At 39.1% G+C, this 22,058-nt stretch overlaps 1 protein-coding gene across 5 annotated transcripts in view; it reads right to left on the bottom strand.

The window, feature by feature from the left end:
- The window catches only part of nalcn (sodium leak channel, non-selective), a 42,976-nt gene that overhangs the window by 1,298 nt on the left and 19,620 nt on the right, over positions 1–22,058 (bottom strand). For 4 of the 5 annotated variants that reach the window (XM_049728276.1, XM_049728277.1, XM_049728275.1 and 1 more), the window contains 29 exons: positions 21,455–21,592; positions 20,599–20,673; positions 11,916–12,052; positions 11,625–11,766; positions 11,348–11,421; positions 10,448–10,619; positions 10,206–10,297; positions 9,981–10,103; positions 9,745–9,801; positions 8,099–8,219; positions 7,890–8,021; positions 7,643–7,810; positions 6,738–6,842; positions 6,523–6,629; positions 6,327–6,447; positions 6,140–6,238; positions 5,577–5,670; positions 4,566–4,672; positions 4,409–4,483; positions 4,202–4,321; positions 4,055–4,123; positions 3,534–3,682; positions 3,371–3,464; positions 2,288–2,420; positions 1,736–1,851; positions 1,418–1,575; positions 631–781; positions 391–540; positions 211–328 (listed from right to left, as the gene is read on the bottom strand). In XM_049728276.1, coding sequence (XP_049584233.1) covers positions 211–328; positions 391–540; positions 631–781; positions 1,418–1,575; positions 1,736–1,851; positions 2,288–2,420; positions 3,371–3,464; positions 3,534–3,682; positions 4,055–4,123; positions 4,202–4,321; positions 4,409–4,483; positions 4,566–4,672; positions 5,577–5,670; positions 6,140–6,238; positions 6,327–6,447; positions 6,523–6,629; positions 6,738–6,842; positions 7,643–7,810; positions 7,890–8,021; positions 8,099–8,219; positions 9,745–9,801; positions 9,981–10,103; positions 10,206–10,297; positions 10,448–10,619; positions 11,348–11,421; positions 11,625–11,766; positions 11,916–12,052; positions 20,599–20,673; positions 21,455–21,592 — 3,397 coding nt within the window. The remainder of the gene's footprint in view (positions 1–210; positions 329–390; positions 541–630; positions 782–1,417; positions 1,576–1,735; positions 1,852–2,287; positions 2,421–3,370; positions 3,465–3,533; positions 3,683–4,054; positions 4,124–4,201; positions 4,322–4,408; positions 4,484–4,565; positions 4,673–5,576; positions 5,671–6,139; positions 6,239–6,326; positions 6,448–6,522; positions 6,630–6,737; positions 6,843–7,642; positions 7,811–7,889; positions 8,022–8,098; positions 8,220–9,744; positions 9,802–9,980; positions 10,104–10,205; positions 10,298–10,447; positions 10,620–11,347; positions 11,422–11,624; positions 11,767–11,915; positions 12,053–20,598; positions 20,674–21,454; positions 21,593–22,058) is intronic. The other variant, XM_049728278.1, reaches the window with a different exon arrangement.

Genomic DNA, 22,058 nt, shown 5'->3' with positions numbered 1-22,058 from the left:
GAGGTAAAATCAGATCTAATGAAATGAGCCAGTATAAATGACTTGTAAAATCAGATTTTTCTTGAATATCAACCCTGTCTGACAATCATCCAAAACATTTTTTCTATAGGAACCAATTTTAGTGCAGCCATGCCAGGATAAATTGATTTCTCAATGTCTCACTAAGCGGTGGTGTTCTATGGAGACAAATGGGGACGTCTGCACACACACCTGCAGGCAGCCGCCACTGTCCCAGCTTCCTCTGCGGCTTGCCCAGGTCGGAGGAGTCCTGCCTGTAGCCTCCTCTGTCTGACAACGTGGGACTGAGCAACTGCTGGAGGCCGCTCATCTGAACAAAGAGTACAGATCTTTCCGTGTACCCCTGCAGACATTCCTGTGACGTGTTTTTACCTCAGGCTGCGAGGGGTTGTCTGGGTTGTTGGCGTTGTGGTCTTCGCTCGGTACCGTGGTCTCAATGCTGGGGGGGTTGAGGAAGCGACTCAGTTCCTGCTGCTGGCTCTCTCTCAGGCTGTGGATGATGCTACAGGACTGCTGCTGCTTCTACAAACAGACAGAGGACAAAGCGTCAAACATGCCTGCGTGGGCACATGCCGAGGCAGCGACACCGGCTGCCACGTGGAGGCAACTCACGGCACGAATGCGTTTTAGGCACTTCTTGAGCCACATGCGTATGGTCTGCTTGGCAACTTCCTCCTCAATGGTGTACTCCAACTGTTCCCTGGCCAACAGCTCCTCCAGCTGGAGAGACTTGCGAATGTCCACGGAGCGGTAGGACAACATGCTGCCAACACACACAATTGTAGGGACGTAGAATAAAATACACGATTCAGACATGCTTATTAGAAATTTAAATTATTATACCTCATCATTTCAGAGAAAAAGACGATACTCTTATTTTGTTGTTGATTTGTGCAGTAGTGATTTATTTTTCTGAGTGTAGCGTGACTTGAAAACAAAATGCGCAACAGAAATAGATAAGCTGGTTGGGATTTTATATATATTATATATTTTTTATCTCTATTAAATATTCAAATTCTGCATAATGTTACAGTGGCTTTTTCTTGTTTTAATCTGATACAGTGCATTTAAGTAGAGTTCTGTTATAATTAATTTCTGAGTAGAATGCCGTTGCATAAACTAATACTTTAGAAGTGTTTGTTTTCAATAATTTAATTTATAAGCATTTTTTATTTAACTTTTATGTAACAACGATAGTTGTACTTGGTACTTTTTTTGGGTGTCCTTTGTCCAACAAGTTTGACCCCCACTGAGTTGCAGCGTTGGCTATGCACGTAACGCAAAAAATAATAACTGAATGAAGGAATAAATGTAAACTTGATTTGGCCAAATTGCCCAGATTTATTTATTTCACTTTAGTGTTGTTGTGCATGTGTTTATGCTGTATTGTCATGCTCACCTGAGCACATCATGGAAGGTGACATCTCCTCCACTGTGCAGTCGCTCCATCTCGTAGCACATGTGCTTGAAGAGCAACTTGTCTTTATCCAGGTCCACCTCCAGCCTGCCCCTGAGCAGACGCAGCAGGAACTTCACCCTGGATGTTGGGATCACACCCTGCAAGAAAATAAACACAATATTTCTTCCAAAAAAAAACTAAAATACTTTTTCAGAGAAGACTGGAAGCTGTTATAGCAGCAAAGCAAGGTCTGACTACCAAGAAAATACATGTACTCTTCAATTTTCAGTCCCTGTGGTATGTACGGTAATTGCTCACCTCCCGCTTGTCGTCTACCATGTTCCAGATGATTTGGAAGTGTCTCAGGTCGTTGTAGCTCAGCAGCTGGTCCTCCTCAGTGGAATAGAACAGGGAGAAGTTCTCCACGATGATGGCTGCATCGCGACAATAGAAATATTCCACTTAAGCATCTTTGACAAATTCTTCTCCTGCACTGACTGTTTCTCAAGACTTTTTCTCTTTAATCCGTTACGATACGATTGTTCCTTTGCTAAAGTAGCAGAACACATCAACAGCTTTTGTCTGTCAGCGCCATCTGTGTCTTCCTTACGAGCCAGAGGGGGCAGAATGATAAACACAGTCCATTAAATCACAAAAATACACGCTGTGTGCTTCATCTCTGTATTGCTTTATCTTGCCATGTCATCATTCTACATTGTTCCCCCCTCTGGTTTGCTGGCGCTGTACAAATGTCTGATTTAAAAGAAATAACAATATAACACATGACTTTAATAAAAGTAAATAAATAAAAATAAATAATAATTTACATGAGAGGTGAGGTATGTGAGTGCAAAAGACACATGCACTGACCAACAAGGAGGTTGAGCATGATGTAGGCTATGATGACGTAGAAGGAGCAGAAGTAGATGAGGGCTCCGGCATAATTGCCGCAGTCAGTCTCCCAATAGCGATGTTTATCCGGGGTACAGAATGGAGCCTGCACCTGAGGAAAAATAAACATGGACTTATAAAAGTCTAAAAGCTTTAAAGACAACTGTAACACAGAACTAGATTTATAGTAAAATAACATTTTCTACAAAATATTATCCATCCCTTGAATTGACCAATAAAAAGTCACTTAGGCCTGCCGGAAATTATTGTTCACACAATAACATATTTAACACTTTGAACTCTGTTGCAAAACAAAACAGCAGTGTTTAGTGAAGCACATCAATCTCTGATGAATTTAAAAGTGGACACTAAATTCACACTACAGGGTATGACGCCCAATTGGAATTTTTGTTGTTGTTAAATCTGATTTTTTTTGTAGACATCCACATTACAAAAATAATGTTTGACAACAATTTATGATGTGAACGCAATTCCTCTATTAAGCGACACGCATGTGCACAAAGCACAACGTTGAGTAACTAACATGGCACAACGATTATTCAAGATTCAAGATTCTGCATGTAAATATAACCCACATGTAAGGTCTCACCTCATTGCTGTATGTATTTACAACTTCCAAGGTTCTCACTCAACCCTCCTTTGTTCACCAAAAATAACCATCAAGAAAATGAAATTGACTAATAAGTGAGATGTTTGCACACATTGATCTGCAGTATGGACGTAGCCTTACAAGTTCATTGTGCAGTATGAAAAGTGATTGTATGTTATGGGGAAAATAAGATTTTCATTTGTCTCCCCCAATATATTTTGCAGCTTCCAATTTGATTTGGCATAAATTGTGATATACTGGTAACAAAACTAAAGAACCACTGAGAAAATATTTTTTTAATGGATCCCATCACAGTGTGCAGCAGTACCGATTGCAATGGCCTGTAATTATTTACATAACCTCGGGGAATGTAGAGTGATAGCCAATGCAGATATCGATATCAAATGATCAACGTCGGTGCCATTGAGGTTCTTCTCTTTTTGCTTACTTACCATGCAGTCGTGCATGATTTTATTCCAATCCTCGCCAGTAACAATGCGAAAGAGAACAGTGATAGCTTGGCCCGCAGTGGAGAAGTTGGCGTGTCTGGAGGTGGTTGTGAGACAGTCAGTACAACTCGACGTCCTTTGCTGTGTTATTCCAGACAAACCTTACCGGTTTATGTTCTCTCCGTACTTGACAGTGCCAAAAAGAACGACGCCAGCAAAAGCATAGCAGAGGAGCAGGAGGAACATCCCCACGATGATGAAGAAGCTCTTGTACATGCTGACGACCACAGTCAACAGTAGCATTTTCAATGTCACCTGGAGACATTCAGGCAGAACAAGAAATTACTGTAATAGATTGTTAAGAATTATTTCTATTGGTTGCAAAATGGTGCACAGTCCTTGATTGCAACCAGAGGGTATTGTTATCCGTAGTATAAAATTATAACATTTAATATGATTACTGGTAACATTAATATACTAAATCTTTAAGATTTAGTTTTCAGCCCAATTAGCAATCTGAATCAGAACTTGAAACTTGTTTTAGCATTACATTTCCTAATCCTGCATTTAGACCATAATAAACACTAGCAATATGAATGAATGAGCAAATAAATAAATAAATAATTATTTATTAGGGCAATATCTTTCCAGTTAAATTAAAACAGTTTAATATATAATAAGACTTACGTGCTTCCCACATATTGTGAAGAATCTGAAGACAATCACACATGTGCCCATCATGTAGGTATATGCATTCTAAATAGAAAATTATTAGGCATTAGGTTTATGAAATTCATATAACCATAGCCTCATAAAATAAACAGCAATTCCAACCAGGAGAGCAAAGTGAAGCACAATCCAAATGACGCCGAGCGACGTCACGAGCAGGTCGTAACGATTCCGTCGACTCTGCCAGTAACCGGCTGGAGACATGGCAATTAGCTTCATGGTTACCTAGGCAACAAAAAAGGACATGACCACGAGGACATTTATCTAAACAGTAAACACCAACTTGAAGTAGATAGTAGTGAGCAGACTCACCTCCAATACGAATATAAGAGTGAAGACCACCGACATGGTGGCAAGAGGAAATGTTACATGGTCATCTACATCCCACTAAAAAAAAATAAAAAATACAAGGGTCATGTTAATGTATGTATAGTGTATATTAAGCTGTTCTGAGCAATATTGGATGTACCTTGACTGAGAGCAGCACTGATTGAGCCAACACCAACACAGCAATGCCACGTTTGAAGAAAGGGTGTTGTGTGATGTCATACATCTTGGCCCGGAAACCCCCATTCTCTGTTAAAAATATTGCATTCATTTAAAAAAAAAAAACTGTTTTTATTAGTTAATGGTGATTACAGGTGGAATAATCGCCCATTTAAAGAGGCAATGGTCTCAAAACAAATACATTTACAGTATACATAGTGTCCTCTGGATGGCAGTCATGGACTGCTTCATATATTAAAACATTAGGTAGTTACTTCCCCCACTTAATGTTTTAAAATTAAACCATGCCCCTTATGCTTGCATTTATACTAAGCCAAACATTGCTGTTGAATCTCATTTGGTTGCCATGGTGAAGCATGAGTCTGAACAACATACCCTTAGAGAATGTTAGCCTGCTTTGACACAACTCGAGCATTCACCTCCATCTCACCCTGCCTTGAGTAAATTTACATCCAAAAAAGCAATTATTTATGATATGCACTGCTTCGATCTCCCCTCAGTGTATACTGCGGTATATATACCCCTAGAAAAGGAGTGCTACATTGTGAGTTTAATAAGATGGAACTTTCTCCAAAGCAATTTGTACTCCTGTAGGTGTAAATCAGGGGTGTCAAACTCTTTTTTTTTTTTTCGTGGGCCGCATTGTAGTCATAACTTCTTTCAGAGGGCCATTACGTATGACTGTCAACACAAATAATTGTATGAGCACCTCATATATACAGTAAAAGCTACAAAACAAACTGACAAATAACTTGTTTTCAAATCAGATGAGTAAAAACTGGTCAAATATATTAAAAAAAAAAAGATATTATTAAAAGTGAGGACAATTTGGAATTCTAGTATTGACACACGAATTTGATGCACAATTTGTCTTCGCAGGCCACATAAAATGATGTGGCGGGCCGTATCTGGCCCCCGGGCCTTGAATTTGACACCTGTGGTGAAAATATTTAATAAATATGCATATGCGTACCTGGACGAGGAGGTAGGTGGAGAGGTTGGGCTATTTTGAGACGACTTTTCAAATCCTCCCATCGTCTCTGATCCACGGTCAGTAAAGCAGTGCCCTGGAAAAAAACGAAATCTGAATTTTAGTGGGAAACGCTATAAAACAAAAGTTATTTGTCAGAAAAACAGTCATGATATTATAGTTGAAATTAATCAGGAAGAAGGAATTTTCAAGAAAAAGTAACAGGGGTAACATTATAACATTATGAGTAAGAATTCATTCAGGCTAAGAGATTTGCTTTAAATGTTTCAGAAAAGAAGTGGTAATATTACAAAATAAAGTTAGAATCTTCATTAAAAAGGTCATAAGAAAAAAGGTCATGAGAAAAAAATAAGTTGGGTTTTTTTTCCAAAGAAAAGGTTAGTTTTATTTTGGTTTGTTCTTCTAATTATTTTCTTAAAACAAAGGCTTTTTCTTTTACAATTGTGACTTTTTTTGCTCTTTTTATTGTTTTCTAGAATAATATAGTATATTTTCCGATTTCAGTTCGGCTCTAATACCCCATGAAAGTGACTTAGAGCTCATACTTTGTTCTCGTTGAAGTTGGCAATGACAACACCAACAAACAGAGTGAGTCCAATCATGCACCCCAGGAAGACAAAGACGTGGATGTAGATGCCGTGAATCTGCTCACATAGAAGATAGCAAGCACTATGTCAGCATTTTCAACTATGCAAAAAGAAAAAAAAAAGGTAAAAATAAATAGCTGTATACCGGTCCAACACGGTGAATAATCACATCTCTGACTTCCACCCATCCTTTCAGTGACAGCACCTCAAACAGTGCCAACATTGCGTTTCCCACATTGTCAAAATTAAAGTTGCGAGGGTTGGCCCTGGAATGCGACAGAATTATATCAACACATTCATTTTAAATTCAAATACAGCATGATAATAAAGGGCGGTCTTACCAGACTCTTGGAACCCAAAATCCTGGCTTCTTCTCTCCAGGTCTCAGTTTCAGGTTGAGACTTTTGGAAACACTGACATTAATCCTGAATATACCGTGACAGTCATTCTGTGGCAAACACAAAAAACACAGTTATGCTTCTGTATGTGTAAAAATAATATTAGCCGAATTTAGCTTCCAGCTCCTCGTAGACGGTGGAGGGTTTTCTAGCCATACCCGTTTGTGAACATAGGGGTCGTTGCACTTCGCCAGTTTCCCAGCAAACAGTTGAACTCCAAAGCTAGCGAACACCAGCATTAGAGTGAGGAGTAGAATCGAAACCTGTAAAACAGAAAATAATCAAAGTTAATACATACTACATGTCAGAATATTGACAAAAACATTTCGGATGTGGTTCGAGTCACCTCAAAACTTGGCCAACCACACCATACAAATGAAGACTATGGTTTCAGACAAAATGAAGCAACACCATATAAAATTGGAATAAAATTAAAAATATCCATCAATCCACAAAGTAGTTGTACTAAGTTGTTTTCACTTATCAATTATTTAACTGGTCTCACTGGACCAGTGACACTCTGATGATGGTGGAAGTACAAGCCGAAACATGTCAGGTAATTCAACCTAAATATCTTGTTTGTGATAAAAGAACCGGTTAAATCTTCCACAAAGTAGCTGTCAGTTTCCAAAAGGTTAGTGAACCCTGTTTTAGTGGTCCCTTTAACGACTATCATTATACTCGTAATGCATCCAAGATGTTTGTGCACTTAAGCACATTTATGATGCACATCTAGACTTTTATCATTCTCTGGTCTGGTGTACAATCCCTAAATTTGTCTGACTTTCAGCCCATGGGAGAGTGTGTCTCCAACTAATGTCTAATATACAACCCCAACCAGGGATCATCTAAAATGGTGCATTGCAGCCATCTGTTCTTAGTTTCGGATCATTAAAACTGAACCCGACATTAATATTGACTGTGAAGCGGTGTCACAGCCTCCTTCACCTCTCCCTGTGCAGAAACTAAAAACTAAAAATGCGAATGTTTTGAGATAATATTCTTTAGACAACGTAACACCTCTCATCAAGAATGTAGCATTATATAGTTCCCTTCAACTCACCAGGAAAATCTCCTTGAAGCCTTTGAGAACCTCCCGCACAACCTTCCTCATCTGAGGCACCAGTTTGAAGATCCTGAGTGGTCGCAGGCAGCGCAGCATCATCAAAAGTTGAGCACCAGACTCGGGCGGGACGTCATGTGGCAGCCAGCACAAAAAAATGAGACTCACCTAGATCGTCAGCAGAGAAAGGCTGCTCAATAATAATTATTCAAGCTGCAGGTAATACCGTGGTGATAGTTTTCCTTACAAGGTAGATGAAGATGTCCATCACACCTCCAAAGTCCCGAATAACCGCTGTGGGTGTGAAGAACAGACCATCTGCCATGATCTTCAGATTCAGCTCAATGCTCATGAAGATGACAAAAACATATTCCCCGATCTGTAAGAGAGGAAAGGATGTGAAATATGATTTGTTGTTGTTTGGATGGAGGTAAACCCGAAGTACTCTTTGCTCACCTGCAAGGTGGGCACTTGCATGACTCTGGTGAACGGTGATTCAAACATCATTGAGATGCATGAGCAGATGGTCACGATAATCATCACCCAGTCCAAATAGGTGACGAGGCCCAACAGGTCGCTGCAAGTGCACACATGCAAACACACATTTAGTGACATAAGGAGATTTCAAACATACGTTACTACGACAACCTTTTTGCTACAAAGTGTCATAACAACACTTGGGTTGGGACCTTTTAGGAGTTGCACAAACCTCTCACCACACTGCAAAAACAAGAATATGAGTCCGAACGTAATTATTTCTTCTTACTACTGTCTTACAACAGCTAATCAATGGGATGTTGCTTATCTGGTAAGTAAAAAAAAAAAAGCTGATGTGCAAGAAAATAACTGAAACCATTTTTGACTCAGCATGCCAATTTTTGTTTTAATCAGCATGAATATCTAACTCAACATTTTTTTTTCCATTCAGATGCTATTTCCAAATGTCAGAAAAGTCCTTTGTAACATTGTTGTCCTTTTTTTTTTTTTACCTCCAATAAAGACATTTGACTACACATGAAAATGCTGACATTCTAAGGTAAATACTCAACTTCACTACTTGTTAAAAAATGTAATCATAAAATAAAAAAATATAAAAAATACAAATAAATAAATAAATAAAACTAATGAAGTACATGTACAATTTCATTTAAACAGTTTTAATTTCCTTTTCCAATTCGCAAAATGACTGTGGCCCAAAACGTATCACGGTAAGATACAATAAATATTCTAAAAATGCGCAATAAGTTTTGGACTCAAAAATTTGTCTCATTAGGTAAACTTGCACAGTCTAATGAGAATATATTTACTTTTCTGTCTTCATCCTGCCCAGGGCTGACTTAAGGGCCACACTACACCCTGAATTGGAAGGTTACCAATCAATCACATGGTACATAATGGATAAACTCTTCACGCTTGAATGAATATTTTGTTTTTTTTCCAAGAAAAGCTAATCATATAAAATTCTTACAAAGACTGAGGTACTGAATTCAACATTGTTTATTATTGAAGTTGTAGTTTGCTACGCTATCCAACACCAAAGCATGACGAGATGATAGATTTGGCTAGATATGAGGCAAATATTAGAAATACCTTTCAGTGTGATTGATTCTAATAGATAGTGCAGGTGTAGCTAATGCTTGATGAATGTCTTGTTATGCTGATTTGGAACTGAATTTCCAAAACATTTCTCAAAGGAGTGTGTGACTTCAAGCAGAACTTAATTAAAATCATTTCGGCCACAGTGCATTCCGTTTATTCGGAGGTCTGCGCTCACCTGACAGCTCTCATTAGCAACCAAAGGATTACATTCTTTTCGGGTCAAGATGCAACCGCATGGTACCAGCTCAATTTATATTCTTTTATTTTTTCTGAACCACTATCAGAAAGTGTGTCTTTGCACATTTTTTTTCCCCCCAAAATTTTTGCTTTACTTTTTGGAGGCATGTACTTTTGGGATGTTTGATTTTGGAGGTTTTATCATCATGGAGCTTTGACTTAAATAGGAATATAAATAATATAAAGTCAAATTGTACTACACATTTGTATTTGCTTTGGACCTAACACAACAGTATTGTTGGGAAGCATTCCAAATAAGTACTTACTACAGTTGATGGTATTTTGTGTTCTTCACCACTCCTGTGATTGGGTCCGTTTTAGATCTAAATATAAATTCATGACATTAAATCATGTTAGCATAAAAAAGCTGATGAATTTGTATTCATGTGAAGTGAGTGTCTTCAAAATTTCATAGAAAAAAAATGGACACTTTATTCTGTAGACGTGCATCATTAAAAGCGAAAACCCAAATGAACATTTGTTTCATCAAAAGTTATCTTACGCATTGAAGCGAGCTCGAACGATCATCCGGCAGAAGTTCCTGAAGCGGTGTTCTCGGCCTACAATGAAGAGAGGCTTATCAAAGTATGGATGGTTCTCCCTAAGCTCCTCCTCCTGGACTTTTCTGTCAGAGCAACCAGACAGAGGGAGAAGACAAACATAAGGACCAACAGACTTGTTGTTTTTGATGTTTTTACAATGGATACTAAATTTCCTGTGTGACTACCGCTTCATCTCTGCTTGTTCTTTCTTTTCCTGGATCATCTTGATCTCACTGTCCTCCCTCTGAGCGTTGCGGTAGCGGACAGTGCTTGAATGCTTGAAAAGTCAAGACATAATTATTTAGATGTTTCATTTCGTTTACTTGGCTTAATACTTGTGTCAGTTAATGCAAAAAAAAAAAAAAAAATATGAGTAGGATGCAACAGTGGAAAACACGAATGGCTTTTTCCAACAACTAGTACTCACATCCTGGGAGAGTGTCTCCAGCGATTTTCCTCGGCTTATCCTCTGACTGGTTGAGCCGTGTCGCAAAGACCTGCGCTCTTGACGTATGTGATGTTGCACGCTAAGGATGGAACGTTCTTTGGCCGGCTGCCCATCCAATGACCCGCTGAGCATCCGCTGTCTTGTGCACGCGCTGCATAAGAAATAAGCACATTAGCTCAACATTTTCATGATTTTTTCCTGCCTGTTTTAATAAGTCATGCCTTTTTCTTAAATCAGGCTTGGGGGAAGAAGTATTGTGGTAAAAGAAACCCTGCCTTGCAATAAATGATCATTAAAAACATCTTAAAAGACCAGAATGAGATTTATGATTAATTAAACTTCTCTGTTTAGCACTTCACCACTGAGAGGTACATCTGTTAGGTAACGCAGTTTGGAGTCCTGACATTTTATTTCAAATAAAAACACCAAGCTGTGAGGAAAGGAAGGCTTAATAAAGCAATAATGTTCGAAGTGATCATCATAGTGATGCACAAAAAGAATCCGGAGGGCTTTCTTAGCGTTAGCTCTTCAATTAATTGAGAAATGACTTGCATTTGGAGTCCCTATGGCTGGCAAACTATTGATGGTGATGTTTATTTGATTTTGTGTTTATGAGGACGGCGGCTAAGCAAACATGACGTGTTAGGCCTACTAATATAGTGTCTAACTTTCAGGAGGAGGAGGGGGAGGTTTCAGAGGGACAGATTGGATATGGTGCAAGATGGCTAATGTACACAATCTTTATTTATGGGATGTGGCGAGAGCCAGCTCACTGTCCAACATGGACAAAACAACAAATTGACTGTTGATAGGATTAACATTGACGATCAAGTTCAGTCTTATAGTTGTTATCGTTGTAAAGACGTGCACACATCTCACCGTAGTATTTTATTGATTGTAGTTTCTTTTTCCAGCAGGTTCCGAGCCTGGATGCTAAATATTGACCTGCGAAGCTGAGTGAGCAAACACAGAAAGTCAATTAAGTCAGAGCAATTGATAAAGTTTTCGGACGAAAAAAATATCAGAGCTCTCTATTATTGCCGCTTTTATCCCCAAGGTGTCGTTTTGAAGGTATACAGCGAGAAAGGGAAGAAGTTATCACTCTCATACCCACACGTCAATATGGTGGAGGGAGATTACGTGCGCAATAATGCACCTTTTGGTCGATATACTTGTTGTCTTCAATGGCAGATCGTTTGGAGTGGTCGCAGGAGGACGACGAGGCCGAGGGGAGTCTTCGGAATAAACAGCTGGGGTCCTGCTGCTGCCTGTCGATGAACTGCTTCATGAAGCTCTCCCTGGATGAGCCGATGAACAGTAAAAATGACAACACTCAACATGTATATAACTTTGTAAGTAATCATAATTGAGAGGTTTTGGTCTGTTGACCTGTCGCTGTTTTAGATTAACGGTGCAGACAACGGGTATCCGAGGCTGAAAAAAATACCTGATCCTTGGTACGGTGAAGTCCGACGGAAGCTTGGAGATCTTCACCATCTGAGGTCTGTTTGGGAACTTTTCAAATATCCTGAGTCGAAGAGGGAGCTTCTCTTTGGTGTCAGCATTTGCCTCACTTTGCTTGAGCTAAACGAAGTGGAAAAGCGAGGACTTAATGTAGAGAACACAAGCGTGGAATCAGAAAGTTAAAATATTTTTTTTTTCTGACATAAAAATGACACCTTGATTGAATGTTTTAAGGGGTGTACGGAATTTTTTTGCAGATTACTTTTGTGAAATAAAAACTTGAAAGAAAAATAAACCTGGAATTATTTTGTTGATGGAAAAGATAGGTTGACATAGGTTTTGGGCTATTTTTTGGAACTCAAGACTAAAGAAGAAGCCAAAGAAAAATAACCCCAAAGCATGAGTATTATTTTCTGTTCGTGTGCAAAGATGTTTTCGCATAATCATTTGGATTTAGGGTGTGCACAGTTATCATAACAGCTACCGACATGCTTCATGTGATGTTATTGCTGACAGATGTACCTTTATTAAATAGAATTCCCATTTTTTGTTATGGTGGTGTCATTTTTTCATGTCCATAGCATGGTGAAAATTAACAGCTAAAGATAAGAGCACAGACAAAAAGGAATAAAAACAGCACATGGGTTTTGGGAAACTTGAGGATTTTGAGGCTTTCATTTTGACCGTTCTACTGATGGGGAAAAAAAAACAACAAGGGAAAATAGTGTGCGGCTGTAAGTTTCTGCCTGATGATGGCAGCAACACGCTTACCTTGAACACAGTACACACATAAAGGCACATTTTTAGCTTCCGATCTGACTTACTTTGAGAACACAATGGAAGAAGCCAATAAAAGAAAGAAAACAAAGATTACTTTGGAGTGGTCGGAGGAGAAAATGAAGTGGGTGAAAAGGAGGCAGCAACAAAACAATGTGCATTTAGGCAAAGGGTTGACAAAATAAAATGGCAAAAGCAATTATTTTCATTTAATTACATATGGGTGGGGGGGCTGATTGAAAATCCCTGGCAGGTCGTCTCTGTGTGGGTGCCTGCAGATAACCTTTGATGCATTGCCGATTGGGACAGCCAGCGTACTGCATTTAAAGCAATGCCGAACGGCACCTTATCATTCAGAGCAGGCCACTCGCTGTGTGGCAAATTAGCTGAGCTTGGTTAATGTTTTGCAGTCCGTTTGCCTGATGCCTGAAAGCAGTCCATTTATACTATATCTGACTGTGGAGCGTGACAACAGTGTCGTTAAATTCTTGCCATTTCATTTGCTGTCATATTTAAATATAGCTTTATCTCAATGGTCTGGAGATCGACAAAGGCAACTGGCAGAAGGAAATTTGTTGGTTACATGGATGGATGGATGGATGGATGGATGGATGGATGGATGGATGGATGGATGGATGGATGGATGGATGGATGGATGGATGGATGGATGGATGGATGGATGGATGGATGGATGGATGGATGGATGGATGGATGGATGGATGGATGGATGGATGGACGGATAGGGGGGTAGATGGTTAAGACCCAATCAACGGTTGCCCCTGCTTGTGCAAAGTCTGCAATGACTTGCACTAACAATTCTTAATGGACAATTAATCGAATAATTGAAGATTACGCCCCTCCAAGGTTCACTTAAAGCACAAACGTTAATTCTAACTTTATGCGATTGAAAATAAAAGTGTGCTAAAGTTCTCTGTGGTGCTCCAGAAACACAGAAAGTGCTGATTCATCCAAAATGATGCTTGCACAATTGGCAGCATCGTACACGAGAGCGATGCACACGTACAGGGGACAACAAGGAAGAATTAATATGGACCCTATTGTTCCCTAAGGTCCTAATCAATTGGGCTGACACAAAGCAGCATCCCATGCAAGCCCATTTTGTTTTATGCAATCACCCTTTTCTTGCTACGTGTGCACACTTCTTTTCCTCTAGTTTTTGCTCATTGCTTCCTGAGTTTACAAAAGCTTGCCTCAGTTTACAAAAGCTTGTACCAGAGATTTAAATAGACAAGTGTGACACCAGCCAATTATTTGTGTACTTGTGTTTATCTCCACTGTGGGCGTCCGACTGAGAGGGAAATAAAATAGGGAAAGGGTGTGCTGGATTTAAATCTCACCATAGGAACACGGAAGACCATTTAAATTCTCTAAGAGGTGTTATTTTACTTTACAGCAATTAATGCCTGGAGTCCATTGCTAAAAAGAAAACTGTTTGTCAGCTTTTGTCGAATAGTTTCCTTTGTTAGCTGTGTATTTATTGATGCGGAGCGAAGTTGCTCACCTAGTGTGCTAGCACCATTAAGCCACCATTGATCACTATTAACAGTATGTACTAGCACACTGGACCCTCGGTGCGGTCAATATATGATCAATAAAGCACACATAAATAAAGGGCAAAGGGGAAAATGTACTACTTCAGCATACCATGTTAAAGAATTCGAAATACTAGCTGTGTGCACCATTTTTAAAATTGTTATGCAATTACTGTTTCTCTCAGATTTTTATACTTTTAAGTCAGACTAGCAAGTGTTTTGAGACATTTTATATATTTTATATATGATTTTTTTGCAGGATGTCACAATAGCGTCCCTAAGCTGCTGTTTGTGTAATTCTTGTGACGATGAATGGATGAGATATTGTGAAATAATGAAGACAAGACTGATGTGCTTTGCCTTGTGCAGTCGCTCAGGTGAACCCTCCACTGATTCCTCCTCCTTTTAGGGCAAAAATTTCAGGCCGAGACCATGTCAAAGTGTCCTTGAGCAAGACACTGATGGTGTGTCATCAGTAGCTGAATAAGGAAGCGCTTTGAGTACCAAATGTAGAAAAGCGCTATACAAGTGACAGCCCATTTACCATTTAGTAGTTCTGTGCATAAATCGGCATTTACCCAGACCCTTCTATCCATGATCAAGGCTAACATTAATATGTATTTCATGTCATAGAGAATAACCTATTTGCCCTCGAGACATTTGGGTTGGGTCTCCCATTCTTCTGGGCCCATACAACTGCGGTACCCGGGGGGAAAGGCGAGCTGAGTGAACAGGGTCATCCTCTCCTTCTCTCATTAGTTGGCTAATGAGGCGTGCTATGGAGCTGCTGTAGAACCACGCAGCCCATAAACCTCCAATAGCCACTTTGAAGATCCAAAACAACATTGTACTATTATTATCCTCAATAAAAACACACCAAGCCTGTAGCGTTTTAAGTCTATCTTTACCATTAGCTGCCTTGGCTATTTGTTGTTTGCTGAAGAACAATGTTAACAATGTGAATACACGCCATCTGATATTTCTATCTGTGCATTATTATTGTGTAGCACTGCGGTCAATAATAAAATGTCTCTCCCCAACTTTTTTTTTTTTTTAAGTCCCCTGTGTCCCCTTATTTCAAAGCCATCGGTGATAAATACCGTATTTTCCGCATTATAAGGCGCACCTAAAAACCTCCAATTTTCTCAGTGCGCCCTATAATCAGGTGCACCTTATATATAGACAAAGTTTTAAAATGGGCCATTCATTGAAGGTGCGCCTTATAATCCGGTGCTGATGCTTTTTTATTTTTTTTTAATTCTGCTGACGCCGCTATGCCAACGCTATACACTACCCAACATTTCCTAAAGTTGCTAACTGAGATTATGATGGACATTTAGCTACATGGACTATCAATTAGGGCTTCAACAACCGATCGATTCTATCATTAAAAATTCAAAACTAAAATTGTTGGCAATGAATTTCATTATAAATCCATTGTATAGCTAGATCAATATGTCTGTGCCTCCCCGCATCACGTCGCATACGGCTCACGAGTTGAGCAGGTGAAATATATGGTGCCGTTGCATAGTCATTAACCCTTCTTGACAGGCATGAAACATTAATTAAACATATGCTAGCAATAGATCATGACATGGGAGAGCAGAAGTGAAGTAGTGCTTAAATTGCATCACAACACAAGCAATCAATAAAGAATACAATTGACCAAATTCTTAAATATGAATGAATTTACTATGCCTATCACCTAAATCGACATTTTACAACACAATCATACATTGCCATAGTACTAATAAGATATGGCCTTTTTGTAATATAAAAAATATCTCTGTAAGCTGGTGGTAATGTGGTAGAGCATCTCAGATGCCTGCGGTGGCTTCCCAATTGATAACTGAAGGTGACATTCAAGAGATAAGAGCACATTGTATCTGGAATCCTCTGAGGGGGAAATGCTCTTTTCTTCTGCACTCCACTCTCTGGCTACTTAAGCTTTCTTCTCTGTCGCTAAATCCCTAAATAAGCCTTCGCTCCATTAAGTCCCACAAATGGAGGACAGGCTTTATGTTAATTATTAAACAATCCGGTGGCAACAAAATCACTTCCATGCTACATTTGATCAGGTTTACTTCATTAGAGATGAACGCTTTTTCGTATTTTGCCGGTTTATCCTCCGTTCTCGACCTGGACAGCCTTTCGTCATTGTCCCTCCGTCCTTATTCATAAAATACTCGGAATGCCCATCACTGAACTTCATCAAGTATTTATTTTGTTTGCAGAAATAGAGAAAAATCAAAGATGAGAGGTTTTAGAACAGCCTGAATTATTTTAAGCCATTACTGCATGTTTCTGTCACAGCTGTAAACAATAGTCTTTCTAAACCTAATTTATTCCTTCCATTTCCCCTGCCTGATCAGTTTATCTCTAGCTCCATCTCCAGACTTGATTTCTCGCAACCCGGCGGACAAATTTGAAATCTAGCCTGACGGTCGCATGCTGTTGCCACCATAGTATTTTATGCAGCAAGACTGTCGGACTCAGTGGGGATGAAGGTGGTAAAGTTTTGCGCAATAAAAAGATTACCACTGCACTAGATCGTACTGGATGTTGAGAATCCGAGAAACTCCCAGTAGACTTTGTTTTTTCATCACTAAGGAGTTAGATGACACAGCAATATAAATGTATCCATGTGGTGATCATCCATCATACCACAACTAATGCTCACAGAGTCACATTTATTTAGCTTATCCCGTCATTTTTTTCCAAAAGCGTGTTATCTACGACAATGAGGAGGCTTCTCACTAGATGGCAGTATTGCCAGATATAGTACAGACCAGATCTTAATCATGTTTGCAGTGTTCATAACACAAACAACCGTAGAAAATACTATCACACAATGGTTGAGTCAATTGTGGTTCTGACGCACAGGGAACCAGAAGCGAGAGTTGGTCACGGGGTCTTACTCAGATGTGAGTCACCAAAACATTTGTGTTTTCAGTGGTCACTGAAATTTATTAGATTGTATGAAAACAGAAAAGAAAAAGTAAAACTGAGATTATTCAGCATGGCTCTTCACCGCCCTTTCAAAATTAATGAGCTCTTAATATTAGTTTGGAACAGGGTTGAGGAATTTCAAATTCAATTTTTGTCATGAAATTTCAGGCAGGTCTTTTCTGAGAACTCAAGCACACATTCAGCTTTTTACATAATTTAATTAAATAAATGCCCCATTGGCGATGTACTTTGTTGTTATGGTTAGTCACACTCTTACATCACTATTACAAAGTTTGCCTTTGTTATTGTTGAAGCACACAACCTTCTGATTTGTATCTTTCGGAGCCTTTTTTTTTTTTTCTTTCAACTTCTCCACTGCATCTCATGACTCATCTACCTAGCCTGAGGATGTGGGTGATTGCTACACATTTTCTTACAAGCACCCCCACATAATAATCATCACCACTGGACCCTGAGGAGTAAGCACCTATTCCCCCCCTTAATTTGGATATTTACTTGCAAAGGGTAAACATCCCTTGCACCTTCCTCTAGCCCCATGGACATGTGGGCTGCGATGATTTGTTAGACGCATGGTGGGCCATTAGTCTCCCCCATCACTGAAGCTCAACAAACACAGATGAAGGCACAGCAAGAACGTTCCAACATAATTCTTTCTAATACCAGACACAGCGAATTACTACGGTCTTCAATATGACGGGGGAGAAAAAAAAAATGTCACGGGTATAAAAGCATCCTTATAGTACACCACGCAGAACTACATTGAATTGTGCAGCGTTTTATACAAGTCACACATCTTCTGTGAAGACGTTGACGAGTGTGTGGGTGTGCAGTGACGGCGCGTCGCTTCTGGTTTCCTCTGCTGTCTTTCTACCACTCCGCTGTCTTCCTTTTATTAAACCTTTGGAGCAAACCTAATTTCACACGCTAAATGCATTATCCTAATCAACACTGATGAGTGTGTGTACGTGTGTGTGTGTGTACATGTGTGTTTATGTGTGTGCTTTTTTTCATCTCACACAGCAATGTGGTTTAAAATGATGTTTGTTCTAGACAGCTTCCTCCCACCTCCCAAATGATAATGGATCACTCTGTGCGTACGCGGGAGAGTGATGAAGGCAGCACTCAAGCATGACCATTTTACCTTCAACATGTCGTATTAAAAGTGGCACAGAAAGCTGATCAATTTGAGACCACCCAGGAGCCCGAAGCCCACACTTGGCGTTGTGTATTGCTCCTAAACAATTCACAGAATTAGGAACGTCATGATGGCAAGTCACTTTTGATTCGTCTCTGTGGGTTTTTTATATTTTCTACTCTATATATGTCAAGTCAAGTCAAGTCAAGTCAAGTCAAGTTTATTTGTATAGCCCTAAATCACAAACAGTCTCAAAGGGCTTCACATAGACAAAAATTGACAATTATTCTCAAAGCATCCCCTGATCTTAAGCTCCCAAAAGGGCAAGGAAAAACTCAAAAAACCCCTGCCAGGGGAAAATGAGAAACCTTGAGAAGGGACCACAGATGCCGCTCATCTAGAAGTAATGCACCTGATGGTGAGCATAAATAGAGATCACAGGTATGATTCAATATGGAGTGAGTTGCCATAGGTGGATTTCAACATGATTAGATAGCAATAAAAGCAATGTCTGTTTAAATGCCCTTTACAACATGCCAACTGTCTGTCTGATGGTGCTTTTATGAAGTCATCCTTCGCTCCATTTTCAGCTCTTGAGTCATAAGGAGATTTTGCAAATACCTGGAGCCAAACAGGCTTTTTGGCCCTCTGAGGTGTGCATTTTTAATAAGGCATGACTCACAAAGATAGCCTTTCTACCGATGCTGCGGGAAAGTACTCGCAGCATGCTGCTGACCTATTACACTTACAAATAGAAATGAAAAGAAAATTACAAGTTGCATCAGCCAAACTTCATATGATGTGAACATACAGAAAAGTTGGCACGTATGAGAGGAAGCTTCTGCACACTGATGTTGTGAATAATGAATATTTTTTATATTACATTTTTTGCCGCTGTATAATGAAACTACAAATAATATTTTGCGGTTTTGTCTTAGCAAATAATATATAAAAATGACTTGATAATAAAACACTTGATAAAACTTAAACCTTGATAATAAAAATAAAATTGATCATGGCTCACTGGCAGCATGCATAGTAATTGTGCAGGTAAGCTTGATTGCTTCAAGCTCAACTGCACATTTGGATTTCCATTTCAATGTGCCACACTTACACACTGATAAACACATACACACACTCCCCGCACTGTATGGTTCATGTCTTTCACAGGTTGGAGCATAATGCAATGGCATCCAAGTGGAGCTGACATGTTTGACTTGCTTTTCAACTATTGTTCCCAAAATATAGGATCTTATGATACGTTAGGACCAGATTTATTATAACTACCAAACATGTATCAGCTAATGCGGCTACCATTTTTTAATTATCTTGACCACATAAAAAAGCGCACTTGCATTTAAATCAAATAGGAACAAAATATTTCATTTGCATTAACTAAGTAATTTATTAGATTATTTGTTGAATTAGTTTCTTTATAGACACAGTTTCGAAACATGGACATTTTCATCATGGACATCATAGTGAAATATAGTTAAGAAAAAAAAAAAGCACAATTCTACTGAATGCCCTTTAATGACCTTAATTTTGCTAAGTACATTTTATTAACTTTAAAACCTTGACAATGCCCTTGTAAGTCAACTGTGACAAACAGATAATAAATCATTATCTGCCGAGCATTTGAATTGCTAACCAGAACAGCAACACCTATCAAAGCGTTAAAATTATTTACGATAAATTAAACTCTTGCTTTTTAGCACATGTGATTTTCCTGCACAGTAATAAAAATCAAACATTATGTGGAGACTGAACTGAATATTATATTATTATTATTATCATTATTATTATTATTATTATTATTACAAAACTGTACAAATAATTGTCTGTCATCATCTTGACTCAATTAACTGCCATTTTTTCATTAGTACCCAATATTAGCTGCAATGTTCTAGTTAATCCGCTGGATGACAATAATTTACACATGAACCTAGAAACATCTATTAAAGTCGACCTGTTGGTTCTGCCCATGTGTGTGCATGTATGACTGCTAATTAGCTCTGCCCAGTTCCTCAATCCTCTGGGGGCGAGGAAAGGGTGAGAGAGGCCCTGCCCACTTGTGAATACATTATTCAGTCCTGTCACTCTTCCCAAGCTGGCTCCAGTAAAGTACTTTAATAAAATATTGCAGTGATTGGGAAATGGCAGAGAGAACCGAGGAAATACTATAAGTTACGTTTGTGTCATGAAGTAAAATTGTGATCAAAACTCCTTACCTGTTTGAGCTTTTTTAAGTCTTCATCCAACTCAAGATTGTCCAATATCACTGCCACAAAAAGACTGAGCAGAATCTAGAAAGAGGAGATTAACACATGATTTTATTACATACTTAGAATTAGATTTTTTTTTCCAAAAGCGCATTAAGATTGCATAATTCAGGCCTGATACGATTGATCAAGTCATCTTGCAAAAAAACACTCCAGAAGGAATGTCAGAAACGCAAGAAAGTTGTCATTTTGGTTTGAAGTGGTCATTTAGGGACATTTTCCCTGGGGTCCTTCAAAATAATTTAATTTGCTGCCCGTTCCATCGTCAAAGACATCCTGTCTGTCTGGGATGAGGAGGTGTGAGTCATCAGGACACCCAATTTTAGAAGGACAAACATTAGAATGTCAGCACTTCTCACGACCGCAGCTGATTGGCTGTAAAACTCGAGGAAGCATAACGGGGTGATGAGGCGGTAACTAATTAAATGCCCTAAGATAAGAAAACAATTCATGTAGCTTGCTTGCCATTTGCTTGCTTTTAACTGCTTACAAATAATGTTCATTCGAATCAAATGTCACCCTTGTTTTCAATTGTTAATTTTCTCTAAGTGCAGTCTGCTTTATCAGACTATTTTTTTTTATAGTTCAGAACACTCTCACACTTGAAAATGTTGGATTTGAATATTAACAGACACAAATCAGTGAATTTTTACTTTTGTGAGGCTTAAATGTGAACATTTACACAATTTTAAAAATAGCTCAAACAATGGCTCAAAACCAGTTGATTAATTCGATGATCGAGTAATCGAACAATTTTGACACCTCTCATCTACTTTGAATTACAGCAGCAGATTAAGAGCCTTACCAAGGTAGCAAAGAGATGGTAGAGGATGAAGTAAATGGCCACGACTGGAGCCCACATGTGACCTACTGCGACCAGGGTCTGGTCCATGACATCAACCCATCCCTCTTGTGTCAAGATCTGGAACATAGACATGAAGGCCTACAAGGAAGGAAAATAATATAGAAGGTGAGAGTGTGAAAAGGCCCAAGGGCAACACAAGGTGAAGACGAAATGCACATAATACTTCTCGCTAACTACCTTTTCCACCCTGCCATTGTGAGATTTAGAAACATAATCATCCGCTGCACGTAGAGGTCAGGGTAAGCTAGGACACTGATGCACGCCTGCACTTTCTTCTTCACCGACAAAGCGCATCCTCAACTCCCAGCTACTCGCATTCTTACTCCCACCATCCAATCATTGCAAATAATGATACAACCTACAGGTCTGCCAGCACAAGAGAGAGACTAATATGACAAACGAGTGGGTGTGAAGCACAAGCCATACAGAACAGACAATATTTGAGTGGCTTGTTTATACGCAAACGGTTGTGTGAAGTGAAATCCGGGCGATGAGAATAAAAAAAAAAAAAAAAATCCCAATAACAACCCTTAACCACAAAAAT

The sequence above is a fragment of the Syngnathus scovelli genome, chromosome 8 (genome assembly GCF_024217435.2).
Source record: "Syngnathus scovelli strain Florida chromosome 8, RoL_Ssco_1.2, whole genome shotgun sequence".
Lineage (NCBI taxonomy): Eukaryota > Metazoa > Chordata > Actinopteri > Syngnathiformes > Syngnathidae > Syngnathus > Syngnathus scovelli.
This window is presented reverse-complemented; position numbering and strand designations above follow the sequence as displayed.